Source organism: Microcaecilia unicolor, chromosome 1 (genome assembly GCF_901765095.1).
Source record: "Microcaecilia unicolor chromosome 1, aMicUni1.1, whole genome shotgun sequence".
Lineage (NCBI taxonomy): Eukaryota > Metazoa > Chordata > Amphibia > Gymnophiona > Siphonopidae > Microcaecilia > Microcaecilia unicolor.
Window position 1 is genome coordinate 132,523,590 of NC_044031.1, and position 17,666 is coordinate 132,541,255.

The 17,666-nt window shown below is 44.2% G+C and overlaps 1 protein-coding gene across 1 annotated transcript in view; it reads left to right on the forward strand.

Moving 5' to 3' along the window:
* Window positions 1-17,666, forward strand: part of HEPACAM2 (HEPACAM family member 2) — a 144,180-nt gene that overhangs the window by 42,799 nt on the left and 83,715 nt on the right. Inside the window, 1 exon segment of the mRNA XM_030200453.1 lies at window positions 10,904-11,254. Coding sequence (XP_030056313.1) covers window positions 10,904-11,254 — 351 coding nt within the window.

The window sequence follows — 17,666 nt, forward strand, 5'->3', positions numbered from 1 at the left end:
CCCTTGCCAAGCTGATTTTTTGGCACCGGAACGACCGCACCCAGGCGGATCAGATTGTTCAAGGTCTGCTGCACTGCCACAGCTTTGACCGGAGACTTGCAGGGAGAGAGAACGAACCCGTCTCTTAAGGGTCGGCAGAACTCTAGCTTGTAGCCGTCTCTGATGACTTCCAGCACCCAAGCGTCTGAAGTTATTGTGGTCCACTCGCCCAGAAACGAGGACAGCCGTCCTCCAATCTGCACTGGGGCGTGGACCAAGGCCCCGTCATTGGGTACGAGACCCTGGGGGAGGACCGGAGGGAGCACCTCCGGGACGGCGGTCTCTGCGAAAGGAATGCTGCTTGGGGGAGAAGTTCCTCTTGAAGGAAGAGGAGGCAGAATAGCCCGACCTGCCCGGGCGGTACCGACGGGCTTCCTGAAACCGTCCTCTGGAGGTACCGGGGCGAGTACTAGCCCGAGCCCTGACCTCTGGTAACTTCTTGCCCTTAGACGTGCCGAGATCGGTCACGATTTTGTCCAGCTCGACCCCAAAGAGCAGCTTGCCTTTAAAAGGCAACTTAGCCAGGCGGGACTTAGAGGCGTGGTCCGCAGACCAATGTTTCAGCCAAAGCCAGCGCCGCGCAGAGACTGTCTGAGCCATGCCTTTAGCTGAGGCTCTCAAGACATCATACAGCAAGTCTGCCAAATAGGCTAAGCCCGATTCCAGGGCCGGCCAATCAGCCCTCAAGGAAAGATCCGAGGGGGAAGCCCGCTGCACCATAGTCAGGCATGCCCTGGCCACATAGGAGCCGCAAATTGAGGCCTGCAAATTTAAAGCAGCCGCCTCAAAGGACGACCTTAAAGCCGCCTCCAATCTTCTGTCTTGGGCGTCCTTTAGGGCCGTGCCACCTTCCACTGGCAACGCCGTTTTCTTAGTCACCGCAGTGATTAAAGAATCCACGGTAGGCCACAGAAAGGCCTCACGTTCGCCTTCAGGCAAAGGATATAGGCGGGACATAGCCCTAGCCACTTTAAGGCTCGCTTCCGGGACATCCCATTGAGCCGAAATTAAGGTGTGCATGGCATCATGCACGTGGAAGGTTCTGGGCGGGCGTTTCGTCCCCAGCATAATGGCAGAGCCAACAGGGGCTGAGGGAGAGACGTCCTCCGGAGAGGAAATCTTCAAAATGCCCATGGCCTGCACTAACAGGTTGGGCAACTCCTCTGAGCTAAAGAGCCGCGCTGCAGAGGGGTCATCCGCTCCATCCGAGCGGGGATCCGTCTCCTCCAAGGAATCCGCAAAGGACCGTTGGGAGAACTCAGATACGCTGCCCTCATCTACATCGGAGGAGAGAAAGTCCTCCACGGCCTGGGAATCAACCCGAGGGCGTTTACTTCTGTGAACCTCAACCTCTTTACCAGACGAGGGAGTAGGGGCAGCGTTTTGCATAAGGAAGGCCTGATGCAGCAGCAAAATAAACTCGGGGAGAAACCCCCAGACTGTGCACTTCCGCAGCCTGGCAACAGCCCTAGACGCACCCTCAACCGGCGCTCGCAAGAGCGGGGGAGAAACATGCTGCGCATCCAAAATGGCGTCCGGCGCGACACTCCGCGAAGGAGCCGCGCGGGAAGAGCGGCGCTTAACTTTAGCCGCTTTGGTGCCGTCGCCCAAATTAAGGGCGTTCATGGCATTAATGTCTCCAACCTCAAGGGCGGCCCAAGAAGAAGCCGTCCGAGCCGCGTGGCCGGCCAAGATGGCGGAGGCGAGGAGCGGGGGATGGGCGTTTATGGCGGGAAAAACCGCCACGCCGGATGAAGGACCGGGACATTCATCGGTCACGAAACTGTCACCCAACAAGGGCGAATCAGGCTTTAAGACCCCCGCATCCCCTCTAGAAGCGCTCAAGCGATCCGGGGAGCGACTCCTTACGCCCTCGCCCTCCGACGCCATAAGCCACGTGGAGATAAATCGGGGATCCCCTGCCCGCTATAAAAAGGTAAAAATTACCTGCTTTCCGCTCCGAGCTGTAACGACCTGGTGTCCCAGTGAGTAGCTGCAATGAATGTTTAAATAAACGTCGAAATAAACGCCTTTAAAGACATTCAAAATTTTTTTTTTTTAACGGAGCCAGCGGGAGGGGGGAGAAAAGGAGGGACCTGGCACCACCAGGTTTGCACTTGCTCAAAAGAGCCCTCAACCCCAGGCACTCAACAAAACCTAAAAATTAGGCTTGGAGGCCTAGCCAGAGCTGCTGCTGTGTGTGACCACCACCTGCTGAGATAGAGAACATACTGAGGAGTTTCCGGCAGCACATGACCACATATAGGGAGGCAAAAGTTTGCTCTCTATCTCCACCTGCTGGTAGATGGACACAACCCACCAGTCTATGGATTGATCAGCATGATGAAATGGAATGCAAAACTTCCTACACAAAGAATTTTAAAGTCAAATTTTAACCTGACTTGTACCCAAAACAGCAAGGAACATTTTATAGTACAATCCCCACTTAATCATAGTTCAATTTCTTGAAAAATAAAACTATATTTAAGAAACATCTCACACCTTCTTCACCTAACTCCATTAAAAATTTCCCAACTAACTTTAAACCTTTTTCCAGCCAACAGCATCCACCAAAACCCTGGAACAGCCCCCCCCCCCCCAGAGCCCCAGGAAAAAAAACATTTAATATGTTACCATATATTACACTACCGTTCAGGAAGTCGTTGAAAACCCATCTATTCAAACATGCCTATCCCAATGATCCTTCCTAACCACCTAATCATATGACAAAGTCAAGGACCTAGACTAAGTTTTCCCCCATTCCACTAGTCCAATGATCATCCCTCACCCCTCCATGCACCTCTACCCCTCCCCTATTCACCTCCCCAATTCCTGCACCTCATCACTGCTTTGTTTTCTTTAGCATGTCATCTCTATACAAAGCTATGTAAGCCGCATTGAACCTGCTTATGAGTGGGGTATAAATGTAATAAATAAATAGTCTAAGTCTAAAAGTTCAGAATAGACTAAATGTAGTGAAGGCATTCCCAGGAGAATAAAAGTAGCATCTAGAGGAATAACCTCCTGGACTAAATTGGAAATGTATGTAGTTATCTTTATCCAAAAGGTTTGAAAATGGGAACAAGTTCACCACACGTGTGCCATATCACCCAGGATAAAGATAATCCCAAGCCTTTCGTAAAATACCCAGAAAGTTTTAACACTCTGACTTTGATGTTCTGTTCCTTTTCTGATCCAGACGTCATATGCAAAATGGAGCTTTTTATCTCAGAATGAAAAATGTTTGGACAGTTCTTTGTGGAGTAACTGCCCCACAAAGATATGCATGATATACCACCAACACTACCACCTTAAAATTTGCTTAGGCCTGGCTCTATGCTCATGAAGCACAAAAATATATATAATTCTAAAATCCAAATACCAAAGAACAGACTTCCTTTATTTAAATGAACACAGGCATTTTCTCTTTCCCACAGTATTCCAGAATAAAAATGACAGTTCACTGTATGTCATAATAAAGCAATCTGTGCTTTTTTAGATCCCTGAGTGCTTGGTCAGCTGTTCTTGCAGGATTTCACTTCCATATTTTTATAGCAGAATGAAAGTTAAACTTCTGCTTTCTTTCTGTATAGAGAAACTTGATTAGGGCGTTGATGTTCAAACAGTGAGTTTCCTTATTCTGTAAGCATATTTGAACACTTTACTGAGTGTTTGCAAGCAGAGGAGCACAGCTATCGATAAATCAATATGTATACACCAGTTGTTCAAGAGTACTCTTTCAGTTGCCTGTGTCATCTTTCAGTTCTTGTTTTCACATTTATTTTCTCTTGGGTTTGTCCAAACACATTTAATAAATATTAACAAAGTTATTGTCCTAGAGAACTAGTGGAGGAGTGGCCTAGTGGTTAGGGTGGTGGACTTTGGTCCTGAGGAACTGAGTTTGATTCCCACTCTAGGCACAGGCAGCTCCTTGTGACTCTGGGCAAGTCACTTAACCCTCCATTGCCCCACTTAAGCCGCATTGAGCCTGCCATGAGTGGGAAAGCACGGGGTACAAATGTAACAAAAATAAATAAATTCCATTTTGGAGATAACTGGGCTATTTCTGTGTAGTATTCCAAGGCCTTATGAAGGGGGCCTGCAGTAAGGTGGGTGCATGAAATCGTCACATGCCAAGGCCACTTTTAATACAATTGGTGCAGAGCCATTTACTGCCTGAGCCCTTACCACCACCTATTTAGCAGGCGGTAAGGGCTCATATGCTAACCCAGCGGTAATCGGGCAGTGCACAGCGCTGCTTGAGCAACATCAGGGACACCTACTCCCCGCCGCCCACGCTAGAAAATAGAAAATTATATTCTGGTGTGGGAAACGCTGCACAGCAAACGTAAAACCACCACCGGGCACTTGAGTACACCTGGCACTAGTGCTGTTTTGCCATGCGCTACTTGGACAATAGCCCTGCTGCCACTTAGTAAAATAGCCATGAAGTTTGGTAAATGTTTTGCAGTTACCATGTGTTAATTGCCAAAATTAACATACTGTGCACTGCAGAAACCTTGGTCCTAGACTACTGCACTATAATGTACGTAGGTCATCCAGACAAGCTATTAAGGAAGCTACAAATAATCCAAAACGCAGCATCCAAACTAATAGGAAGTGGAAAATGGAGAGACCATGCTACTCCATTTCTGTATAAACTACACCGGCTTCCATTCAAAGCAAGGATAGAGTTCAAACTACTCACCATAATCTTCAAATGCTTGTATGGAATAGCCCCAAACTACCTCCAAAAGTTTGTACAAGTTTATCAACCTAAAATAAGGCTTAGTTCTTTAACCAACATTAGACTGGTACCTCCAAACAAACAAATTTACTACCTCAAAAGAACGCCCAATTCAACTCTGATAGGCAAGGGAGCAGAACTATGGAACACACTCCCAATAAGGCTTAAACAGATACCAAACTATCTGCCCTTCCGTAAAGAATTAAAAACCTGCCTCTTCCACAAACACTATAGGCCACAAATGAGCACAACCCAGAAACTGCAGGAACATAGAATTCACATTCAAAGACCTCTCAAAGGTATTAACATGAGAACTCGAACAATCATATTGAAGTAATGACATGAATTTCCACACTAATCTCAAAACTACCTTTAGTTATCTGGTGTGAAAACATACACACTTAGCCTTAATTATAATATTACTCTCTTAGGTATCAACATCTACCTTATGCTCTATATACCATTATTTATCTTGTTTTCATTGCAACAAAGTTTGGTTTAATTGAGTTTCAATGTACAATTGTTCTCCTTAGTTTGTTTTGTCATCCGCCTAGAACTACAAGGTTAAGTGGACTATAAATGCCAAAATTAAATTAAACTATTGGGGTATTTCCTGCAGTCTCACATTCAGCGAAAGATTTTTAAATGTGTTTTAACCACATTGCAGATAATGCCATGCAGTTAGCTATACATACGTCACATTGTCTGCTGCATTAACAGTTAACACATGGTAAAAACCTCCTGTGTTAATTTAAAGTATGCATCCCGCCCATTCTTCACCTAGTGCCACGTTAGTTGTTAAGGCAGCTGATATAACTGTTATAAGCTAAGGCACTACATTAACTGTTATAAGCTAAATACTTAAGTACATAAGTGTTGCCATATTGGGACAGAACAAAGGTCCATCAAGCCCAGTATCCTGTTTCCAACAGTGGCCAATCCAGGTCACAAGTGCCTGGCAAGATCCCAAAACAGTACAATACATTTTATGCTGCTTATCCCAGAAATAAGCAGTGGATTTTTCCAAGTCCATTTTAATGGCTTATGGACTTTTCTTTTAGGAAGCTATCCAAACCTATTTAAAACCCCACTGAGCTAACTGCTTTTACAACATTCTCTGGCAACAAATTCCAGAGTTTAATTACATGTTGAGTGAAGAAATATTTTCTCCGATTTGTTTTAAATTTACTGCTTTGTAGTTTCATTGCGTGCCCCTAGTCCTAGTAGTTTTGGAAAGAATAAACAAGCAATTCATGTCTACCCATTCCACTCCATTCAGTATTTTGTATACCTCTATCATAGCTCCCCTCAGCCGCCTTTTTCCAAGCTGAAGAGCCCAAGCCATTTCAGCCTTTCCTTATAGGGAAGTCGTCCCATCCCCTTTATCATTTTCGTTGCATTTCTCTGTACATTTTCTAATTCCACTAAAAAAAATTTTGAGATGCGATGACCAGAATTGCACACAGTATTCAAGGTGCGGTCGCACCATGGAATGATACAAAGGCATTATAACATCCTTGTTTTTATTTTCCATTCTTTCCTAATAACCAAACATTCTATTTGCTTCTTTACTGCCGCATCACACTGAGCAGAGGGTTTCAAAGTATCATCAACAATGACTCCTAGATCCTTTTCTTGGCCGGTGACTTGTAACATGGAACCTTGCATCACGTAGCTATAGTTCACGTTCCTCTTTCCCACATGCATCACTTTGCACTTGCTTACATTAACATCATCTGCCATTTGGATGCCCAATCTCCCAGTCTCGCAAGGTCATCTTGCAATTTTTCACAATCTTCTTGAATAACTTTGTGTCATCGGCAAATTTAATTACCTCACTAGTTATTCCCATATCTAGATCATTTATAAATATGTTAAAAAGCAGCAGTCACAACACAGACCCCCATGGAACCCTACTATCTACCCTTCTTCATTGAGAAAACTGACCATTTAACCCTACTGTCTGTTTTCCATCCTTTAACCAGTTTTTAATCCACAATAGGACACTACCTCCCATCCCATGACTTTCCAATTTTCTCTGGAGTCTTTCATGAGGTATTTTGTCAAATGCCTTTTGAAGATCCAGATACACAATATCGACCGGCTCACATATTAACAGCTAATGCAAAGCCCTAAGTGTGAGTTCAGGGAGGTTTGCTGATTTAATGAAAATAGGATGTAATGCTAAATTTTAGAATAAGCCAGATACTGTTTGTTTATATAATAGGGGACTTATATGTACACAACAGGATATGGCTATTATTTTAAAAGGCTTCTGTGGCTTTTATATGTGTAAACAGTGGCATCAACATGTGTAAACGTCCTACATGTATACATAGTAATTTAGAAAGCAACTATTTACATATATGAAAGCCAGAGCAAGCACAGTTTGGAAAGCTGTGTGTCATGGGCATGTTTAGAGTAGCCAGAAAAACACATGTGTATTCCCCATTTTACAATAGCAACACACAATACAGACATCAGCGATTCTGCCTACTCTGAGGCTGGTGTGTCAGCTTACTGCTTGTTTTGACTTGGTGTTTGCCTCAGTTTGAGGGGACAATTGTATTTATCTCTCTAGTACATATGAGTACATAAGTATTGCCATACTGGGAAAGACCAAAGGTCCATCAAGCCCAGCATCCTGTTTCCAATAGTGGCCAATCCAGGTCACAAATACCTGGCAAGATCCCAAAAAAGTACAAAACACTTCATACTGCCTATCCCAGAATTAGTGGATTTTCTGCAAGTCCATTTAATAACGGTCTATGGACTTTTCCCCTAGGAAGCCGTCCAAACCTTTTTTAAACTCCACTAAGCTAACCGCCTTTACCACATTCTCTGGCAACGAATTCCAGAGTTTAATTACACGTTAAGTGAAGAAAAATTCTCTGATTCGTTTTAAATTTACTACATTGTAGCTTCATCGTATGCCCCCAGTCCTAGTATTTTTGGAAAGCGTAAACAGACGCTTCACATCTACCCATTCAACTCCACTCATTATTTTATACACCTCTATCATATCTCCCCTCAGCTGCCTTTTCTCCAAAGCTGAACAGCCCTAGCCACTTCAACCTTTCCTCATAGGGAAGTCGTCCCATCCCCTTTATCATTTTCGTCGCCCTTCTCTGCACCTTTTCTAATTCCGCTATATCTTTTTTGAGATGTGGCGACCAGAATTGAACACAATATTCGAGGTGCGGTCGCACCACGGAGTGATACAAAGGCATTATAACATCCTCATTTTTTGTTTTCCATTCCTTTCCTAATAATACCTAACATTCTATTTGCTTTCGTAGCCGCAGCAGCACACTGAGCAGAAGGCTTCAACCTATCATCAACGACGACACCCAGATCCCTTTCTTGGTCCGTGACTCCTAACGTGGAACCTTGCATGACGTAGCTATAATTCGGGTTCCTCTTTCCCACATGCATCACTTTGCACTTGCTCACATTAAACGTCATCTGCCATTTAGACGCCCAGTCTCTCAGTCTCATAAGGTCTTCTTGTAATTTTTCACAATCCTCCCGCGATTTAACGACTTTGAATAACTTTGTGTCATCAGCAAATTTAATTACCTCACTAATTGCTCCCATCTCTAGGTCATTTATAAATATGTTAAAAAGCAGCGGTCCCAGCACAGACCCCTGGGGAACCCCACTAACTACCCTTCTTTATTGAGAATACTGACAATTTAACCCTACTCTCTGTTTTCTATTTTTTTACCAGTTTTTAATCCACAATAGAACACTACCTCCTATCCCACGACTCTCCAATTTCCTCTGGAGTCTTTCATGAGGTACTTTGTCAAACGCCTTCTGAAAATCCAGATACACAATATCAACTGGCTCCCCTTTATCCACATGTGTGTTCACCCCTTCAAAGAAATATAGTAGATTGGTGAGGCAAGATTTCCCTTCACTAAATCCATGTTGACTTTGTCTCATTAATCCATGCTTTTGAATATGCTCTGTAATTTTGTTCTTAATACTAGTCTCTACCATTTTGCACGGCACTGACTTCAGACTCACCGGTCTGTAATTTCCCGGATCTTCTCTGGAACCTTTTAAAAAAAATTGGCGTTACGTTGGCCACCCTCCAATCTTCCGGTACCATGCTCGATTTCAAGGATAAATTACATATTACTAACAATAGCTCCGCAAGCTCATTTTTCAGTTCTATCAGTACTCTGGGATGAATACCATCCGATCCAGGAGATTTGCTACTCTTCAGTTTGTAGAACTGCCGCATTTCATCCTCCAGATTTACAGAGATTTCATTAAGTTTCTCCGACTCGTCAGCTTCGAATACCATTTCTGGCATTGGTATCCCACCCAAATCTTCCTCGGTGAAGACCGAAGCAAAGAATTCATTTAATCTCTCTGCTACGGCTTTGTCTTCCCTGATTGCCCCTTTAACTCCTCAGTCATCTAGCGATGTCTAAGTCCGACTTTGGATGTTTTGTGATTTTTGAAACAGCAAAATGTCTATCTTTTTTTTTTTTTTTTTGAAATTGGCCGCTTGCTGGATGCTTTTATGTTCTGTGCATTTATCTTTTTGGTCCATTTTCGAAACCCCTCCCCCCCCCAAAAAAAACCATCCAAGTGAAAAATGCACATAATCAAGCCACTGGGATGTAGGAGGAGCCAGCATCCTTAGTACACAGGCCACGCAGATATCCCAGAAGAGCAGTCGGGCACTCTAGTGGACACTGCAGTGGACTTCACATAAAATCTCCCAGGTACTCATTTCACTGTTACCACCTTATATTGTATGGGGAACCCTCCAAAACCCACCAAAAACCTACTGTACCCACATACAGGTAACACCTGCAGCTATAAGGGCTATTGTAATGGTGTATAGTTGGGTACAGTAGGTTTTTGGTAGGTTTTGGGGGGCTGACACTTTCCACCACAAGTGGATTATAGACCTGGGACCCCTTCTCCACAGTGCACTGCACTGACCACTAAGCTACTCCAGGGACCTGCTTGCTGCTCTGATAGGCCTGGTCATAGCATCTGAAGCTGTCATAGAGGCTGGTATGTACTGTTTCTTTCACATCTTTGGGGGGGTGGGACGGGTCGGTGATCACTGGGAGAGTAAGGGAGGTAATTTCTTCATTCCTCCAGTCATCTGGTTTTTTAGGGCACTTTTTGTAGCTCAAAATGTCTTAGTTTTTGTCCTGGACATTTTGGTTTTGGCTTTGTTCCATTATGACAGAAAAACATACAAGTGTTAGGAACACTTTAATCCTGCCCCTGACACACTCCCTTGTGGTTTGGATATACTGCAGACAAATTGCATAGATAAATGTCTGCAAAATAGGTTTTGAAAATAGCAATTTGAGGGGGTCTTTTACTAAAGATTAGCTTGAGTTATCTGCAGCAGAGCCCATTTTATTCCTATGGGCAAGTAAAATGTCCAAATGCTGCTTTAGCCCACTTTTTAGACTTTTCTTGTTTCGAAAATGAACCCCTTAATATAATCTGCACACATGCAATGGGGGCAGCACATGTGCCCTTACCCGGGTTTTATCCCCACACACTAAGGCCATTTTTACTGCAGCAAGAAATTGTCTGATTTTCTATTAGCTGCTATGTGCTAATGCTGTCAATAGTGTGCGGGTATTAAAAAAATTACTGTGGGAGCCCTTACCTCCTATTTTATAGGTGGTAAGGGCTCCCCTGGTAGTCCTGTGCTATTCAGCGTGCAGTACTATAGATGCGCTAACTGATTTGTGCAGAAACACCCACTCTCTGTCCCCTGATAACCCCTCTGTGCGAAAATTAAAAATATTTTTTAGTGCATGCAGATGAAAGAATTACCACAGGACGGACACCTGAGCGCATCCCACAGTAAGCTTACTGCTGCTTTGTAAAAGGATCCCTAAGATAGGAGCATAAATCCTTTCAGTATCAGGCTCAATACATTTACAGTTTTGTGTGTACTAAATAACAGGTGTGTATTCTTGATGGGATAATTTCAAAGGCATAATATATGCATACTTTTCCTTTGAAAATCGGGATAACTTATGCGCATGCTGGCTTCACAGATTAGGAGCATTGCAGTACAAAAGCTGTATACTAACCTTGTTTTGTTTTGTCTGTTTGATTCAGGCACCTGCTCAACATTAACACTGAAGGTACCATTGCATACTGTCCATGGCATTGAGGGAGAGCCACTTGTACTACCTGTCCACTACAATGCTACTACTACTGCCTCAGAAATCCAGATCATTTGGTTGCTTGAGAGACCTCAGTCCTTCCCCAAATATATATTCCAATCTTGGAATAAGTCTATAACACCAGACCTAGAATATCCCCACAAGTTCACGTTGATGCCACCTAATGCATCTCTGCTGATCAATAAATTAAATTTTGGTGATGAAGGCAATTACATTGTAAAAGTCACTGTGAAAGGAAGTAGGACAGTATCAGCAGAGGACAAGATCCATGTTACTGTTAACGGTAAGACGCTGTCACCAACAGCTTTTGTCTGTGACATGTGCTATGAACCAGTCAGTTTGTACAAGAAAATAATCAACTGATAGATAAATGCAAGCTCATTTTTATATGTGCGTTATTTGTGCATTACTGTACTACCAGAACTACATGTGGTTCAGCTTGTGAAGGCTTTCTATATAATGAGTATGAAACTGGATGCATGACAATGTTATCTGGAAAGAGCTCGTCATTGTTTACTGGAAGGAACGCATAATGAGATCCCTGTTTAGGATGCTTCTAACTAGATCAATCCAGTAGAAAAGCATGGTAAGTTATTATATCCATGCAAAGTATTCCTTATCTGCTTCATGCACCCCTGATGACCTTGATGAAATAAATCAGGGTATGTTTGTTATCTTAATACTCAGAATTTACAAACCACATTTGAATTTGACTGTACTGGTTTCTCAGTGGGGGAACGGACGGACTCACTCACTCATGGATTTCTCACTGATATTTAGATACTCTACTCTATTTATCAATTCATTTTTATTTAGATTAACTATTTAACTAGTGCATTAATTATGTGTGATGCATTTGTGCATACAGGGGTCACATCACATTTAGATCCTCCAGGTGGAAAACAATGCTGGATTTTATGAAGAAGAACTATTCGGGGGGCATTAGAGACATATGGACATCTATTTGATGTGTCAGGAAAAAATATTTAGAGCCGGTAGTGGGAGGCGGGGCTGGAGGTTGGGAGGCGGGGATAGTGCTGGGCAGAATTATACGGTCTGTGCCAGAGCCAGTGGTGGGAGGCAGGGATAGTGCTGGGCAGACTTATACGGTCTGTGCCAGAGCCGGTGATGGGAGGCGGGGATAGTGCTGGACAGACTTATACGGTCTGTGCCCTAAAGAGCATAGGTACAAATCAATGTAGGGTATACACAAAAAGTAGCACACATGAGTTGTCTTGTTGGGCAGACTGGATGGACCGTGCAGGTTTTTTTTCTGCTGTCATCTACTATGGTACTATGTTACTATTTAGGGTGCACAATACATGGTGCCACTGTGGACACATCATTGATACCCTATATTCTAACCCCAGCTCCTCTCCCCAGCATAGCCCACATTATCATTTGGCATTTGCCTTCTGGATCCTTCAGTTTAGCAAGAGCGGTATCAATAAATGCAGGATCTCCCCTATTCCTACATGACTTCTAGGGAGCTCTATGTGAAGAATGTTAGGGTAGATGGTGCACAGATGGGTGTTATTGTGCATCTTAGATGACAGAGGAGGCCCTAGTGGCCAGTTCTCCAGCCTTGCTGTCCTATGTTGCAAGGTGTGTGGCTATTACTGTATTGCAAGGGTTAAGCATTGAATGCTCTGTGAGAAGAAAGGTGTACTTTGCCAGGGCACTATCAGTGCTGTACATTTAGGAGCAAAAAGCTGTTTTCTCTTGTGTGAGGACAGAAGATGTCTTGTAACATGCTAATGTAGGCAGGCCTTACATGCCTGCAGTCTGTGCTTTGTAGCTCGCTAATACATTGGTTGGGTAGGGATTTTTTTTTTTTTTTGGTATATGCTGTTTTTATAGAAAACAGTTTTCATGGCTGATACTGTTTTTGACAAATGATTCCTATGAGGCTGAAGTGTGAACAACTGCTTTTAGATTTGGATTTAGCTCTTGTCATCAGTGGTAGCTTAAGGAGCGTTAAATTCAGGTACAGCAGGCATTTGACTGTCTGTGGAGGGCTTTCAGTCTGTTGGTACCTGAGACTAGGACTAAGAGACATGTCCAAGACCACAAGGAGCCACAGTGGGATTTGAACCCTGGCTTCTCTGTTACTCGGTGTGCTGCTCTAAGTGTTGACATATTCCTCCACACCCTTTCTTTCTTGCCTTTACATTGAGATCATGCCATTCATTGTGAAAGCTTCTTGCACTTCTGTCTTTTGTAAAAGTGATTTTTGCATCTCCAAACTGATATAGATGCTCAGAGTGAGATCATAGGCTGTATTTGCCTCTTTTTATACCAACTTTTTTGACCTCAGGATACCATTTGGTCTCAAGATATCAGTCAACCAATCTTTCAAATAACTATGCACCAGCACCCCCTTTCTGGCCTCTAAAGCAAGGGTCATTTAATTTTATTACCATTTATATACCACCCTTATCCAGAGCAGTGTACATATCAAACATACACAACATAGTAACATAGTAAATGACGGAAGAGAAAGACCTGCATGGTCCATCTAGTCTGCCCAATAAGACAAACTCATATGTGCTACTTTTTGTGTATATCCTACTTTGATTTGTACCTGTCCTCTTCAGGGCACAGACCGTATAAGTCTGCCCAGCACTGTCCCCGCCTCCCGCCACCGGCTCTGCCACCCAATCTCAGCTAAGCTCCTTAGGATCCATTCCTTCTGAACAGGATTCCTTTATGTTTATCCCACGCGTGTTTGAATTCTGTTACCGTTTTCATTTCCACCACCTCCCGCGGAAGGGCATTCCAAGCATCCACTACTCTTTCCGTGAAAAAATACTTCCTGACATTTTTCTTGAGTCTGCCTCCCTTCAATCTCATTTCATGTCCTCTCGTTCTACCACCTTCGCACCTCCGGAAAAGGTTCGTTTGCGGATTAATACTTTTCAAATATTTGAACGTCTGTATCATATCACCCCTGTTTCTCCTTTCTTCCAGAGTATACATGTTCAGGTCATCAAGTCTCTCCTCGTACGTCTTGTAACGCAAATCCCTTACCATTCTCGTAGCTTTTCTTTGCACCGCTTCAATTCTTTTTACATCCTTCGCAAGGTACGGCCTCCAGAACTGAACACAATACTCCAGGTGGGGCCTCACCAACGACTTATACAGGGGCATCAACACCTCCTTTCTTCTGCTGGTCACACCTCTCTCTATACAGCCTAACAACCTTCTAGTTACGGCCACCGCCTTGTCACACTGTTTCGTCGCCTTCAGATCCTCAGATACTATCACCCCAAGATCCCTCTCCCCGTCCGTACCTATCAGATTCTCCCCGCCTAGCACATACATCTCCCGAGGGTTTCTATTCCCTAAGTGTATCACTTTGCATTTCTTCACATTGAATTTTAATTGCCAAACCTTAGACCATTCTTCTAGCTTCCGCAGATCCTTTTTCATGTTTTCCACTCCCTCCCGGGTGTCCACTCTGTTGCAGATCTTAGTATCATCCGCAAATAGGCAAACTTTACCTTCTAACCCTTCGGCAATGTCACACACAAATATATTGAATAGAATCGGTCCCAGCACCGATCCCTGAGGCACACCACTACTCACCTTTCCCTCCGAGCGAATTCCATTCACCACCACCCTCTGGCTTCTGTCCGTCAACCAGTTCCTAATCCAGTTCACCACTTCGGGTCCTATCTTCAGCCCATCCAGTTTATTTAAGAGCCTCCTGTGGGGAACCGTGTCAAAAGCTTTGCTGAAATCTAAGTAGATTACGTCCATAGCTCGTCCCTGATTCAATTCTCCTGTCACCCAATCAAAGAACTCAATGAGATTCGTTTGGCACGATTTCCCTTTGGTAAAACCATGTTGTCTTGGTTCTTGCAACTTATTGGCTTCCAGGAAATTCACTATCCTTTCCTTCGGCATCACTTCCATTACTTTTCCAATAATCGAAGTGAGGCTTACCGGCCTGTAGTTTCCAATTTCTTCCCTATCACCACTCTTGTGAAGAGGGACCACCTCCGCCGTTCTCCAATCCTTCAGAACCTCTCCCGTCTGCAAGGATATGTTAAACAAATCTTTAAGAGGACCCGCCAGAACCTCTTTGAGCTCCCTCAATATCCTGGGGTGGATCCCATCCGGTCCCATGGCTTTATCCACCTTTAGCTTTTCAAGCTGTTCATACACATTCTCTTCCGTGAATGGTGCTCTATCCACTTCAATCTCATTTGTACTTTTTGCAGTCCATCGCGGTCCTTCTCCAGGATTTTCTTCTGTGAAAACAGAACAAAAGTATCTATTTAGCAAATTTGCTTTTTCTTCATCATTATCCACATAGCGGTTCGCAGTATCTTTTAGTCTCACAATTCCCTTTTTAGTCATTCTCCTTTCACTTATATACCTGAAGAAATTTTTGTCACCCCTCCTTACATTTCTAGCCATTTGTTCTTCCGCTTGCGCTTTCGCCAGACGTATCTCTCTCTTGGCTTCTTTCAGTTTCATCCTGTATTCCTCCTTGTGTTCCTTTTCTTTAGTTTTTGTGTATTTCTGGAACGCCAACTCTTTAGCCTTTATTTTCTCAGCCACTTGCTTGGAAAACCATATCGGTTTCCTTTTTCTCTTGCTTTTATTTACTTTCCTTACATAAAGGTTCGTGGCCCTATTTATAGCTTCTTTCAGCCTGGACCATGCCCAGCTGTGACCTTCCCCACGGTCCCGCCTACCTCCTTCTCTAAATGAAGCCCGAGACGACTCCCGATTCCAAATCTTCTGTGGCAGCCAGGAACGAGACGTACAACCAGCATAACAGAAGAAGAAAAAGAAGCGCGGGGCCGCAGCAGCCTTCAGACATGCGCTGTCGGCTCTGCCGGTCTCTGCCCCGTGTCGTCAATTTCCCGTTCCGGGGGCAGAGGACCGGCAGAGCCGACAGCGCATGTCTGAAGGCTGCTGCGGCCCCGCGCTTCTTTTTCTTCTTCTGTCAGCGCTGCAGCAAAGAGGCCCGGGCCGGAGGGAGAGAAGAGAACGTGGTCACTGGCGGGAAATGGTAGGAGAGCAGAGGAGAGCCAGGGGGCATGGATAAGAGCAGTGGAGAGCCAGAGAGCGATAGGGAGAGAAAGAGGGGCCATGGAAAGGAGCAGGGGAGAACCAGGGACATGTAAAAAAGCAGGGGAGAGCCAGAAAGAGATGGGGAGAGAAAGAGGGGCCATGGAAAGGAGCAGGGGAGAGCCAGGGGCATGGAAAAAAGCAGGGGAGAGCCAGAAAGAGATGGGGAGAGAAAGAGGGGCCATGGAAAGGAGCAGGGGAGAGCCAGGGACATGGAATAAAGCAGGAGAGAGCCAGAAAGAGATGGGGAGAGAAAGAGGGGACATGGGCAGGAGAGAGAGAGAGAAGCTGCTGGGGAGAAACTGGGGGAGACCCTGTCAGACTGAGAAATGCTGGCTGGATGAAAGGAGGGAGAAAGAGGAAAAATGCTGGAAGGAGGGGGCAGAATGAGGGAAGATGCTGGTAGGGAGGGAAAGAGGATGACACTGGAAGGATGGGGTGAGAGAGGACATGCTGAATGGAAAAGGGTCAAGAGAGAGAACTGTCTAGAAGGAAGGGGAGCTAGAGGGAGACAATGGACGGAAGGATTGGGGGAGGGTAATGGGTGGAAGGATGGAGAGAGAAAGAGGGATGACACTGGATGGAAGGGTAGGAGAGAAAGAAGGAAGGTGCTGGACATGGATGGAGGGGAGGGAAGTATATGCACATGGATGGAGGGGAGTGAGGAGAAATGCTGGATATGGATGGAGGGAAAACTGTTGAATTTAAGAGCTGGATCAGGATACTGAAGGATAGGGACAGGGCTACAGATGGTAGACAGGACGCATAAGGACACAGGAGGATGGTGGACATGGTGAGAGAAAAAAATATCAAATGGAAAGAAGACGCTGCATAAAACAGAAGACACTGGGACCAAAGCGAATAGAAAAACTAAATGATCAGACAACAAAGGTAGAAAAAAGTATTTTATTCAGAATTTATTAACTGGAATATGTCAGCTTTTGGAAATTTGCATCTGTGATGTTTTGCATGTAAGTTTCAATTTTTCTAGTATTGCTGCATGCTGAGTCTGACTTCTTGAGGTAACTTTCCAGTTTAGTATTTTGCCTTCATATCTGTTGTGTCATGTGTTTTTCATGTGATCAAGGTGCAGTATTCTGCTAGCGTGTAGTATTTTCAGCCCTTTTGGGGTTTTTTTTGTTTCACTAGGTTGTGCACTGCTTTTTAGAGCCCGGTGTAATTACAGTGCTGCCTTTCCATGCATAAGGTTGTAGCTTGTCCTGTCCTTGGAATTAGTACTGTTATGGTTTGGTAAGGTTATGAGTGTGCTTTTGCATAAGTTTGTGTATAGTGTTTTGCAGTGGAGAGATTGTGTATTGGCCTTACTGAGGTGGCACCAAATCATCAGAAAGGGTTTTAGAGCCAAAATCATGACACACTACCTCTTGAAGGATCTACATATAGTCATTCATAAAAGGAGCTAATTGTGAACACTTTCCACCCTAAAAGGGTGTTTTGTGGCTCTACATGAGAATTGTGATATTATGATCCCTTGTTTCATATTGTTGACGGTCTGCATTTTCCGTATGGGTGGTATATTGGTTTATTAGGGTCTGCCCAGTGTTATGGTACAGTAAGGTTTATGAGTGTGTTTTTGCACAAATTTGTGC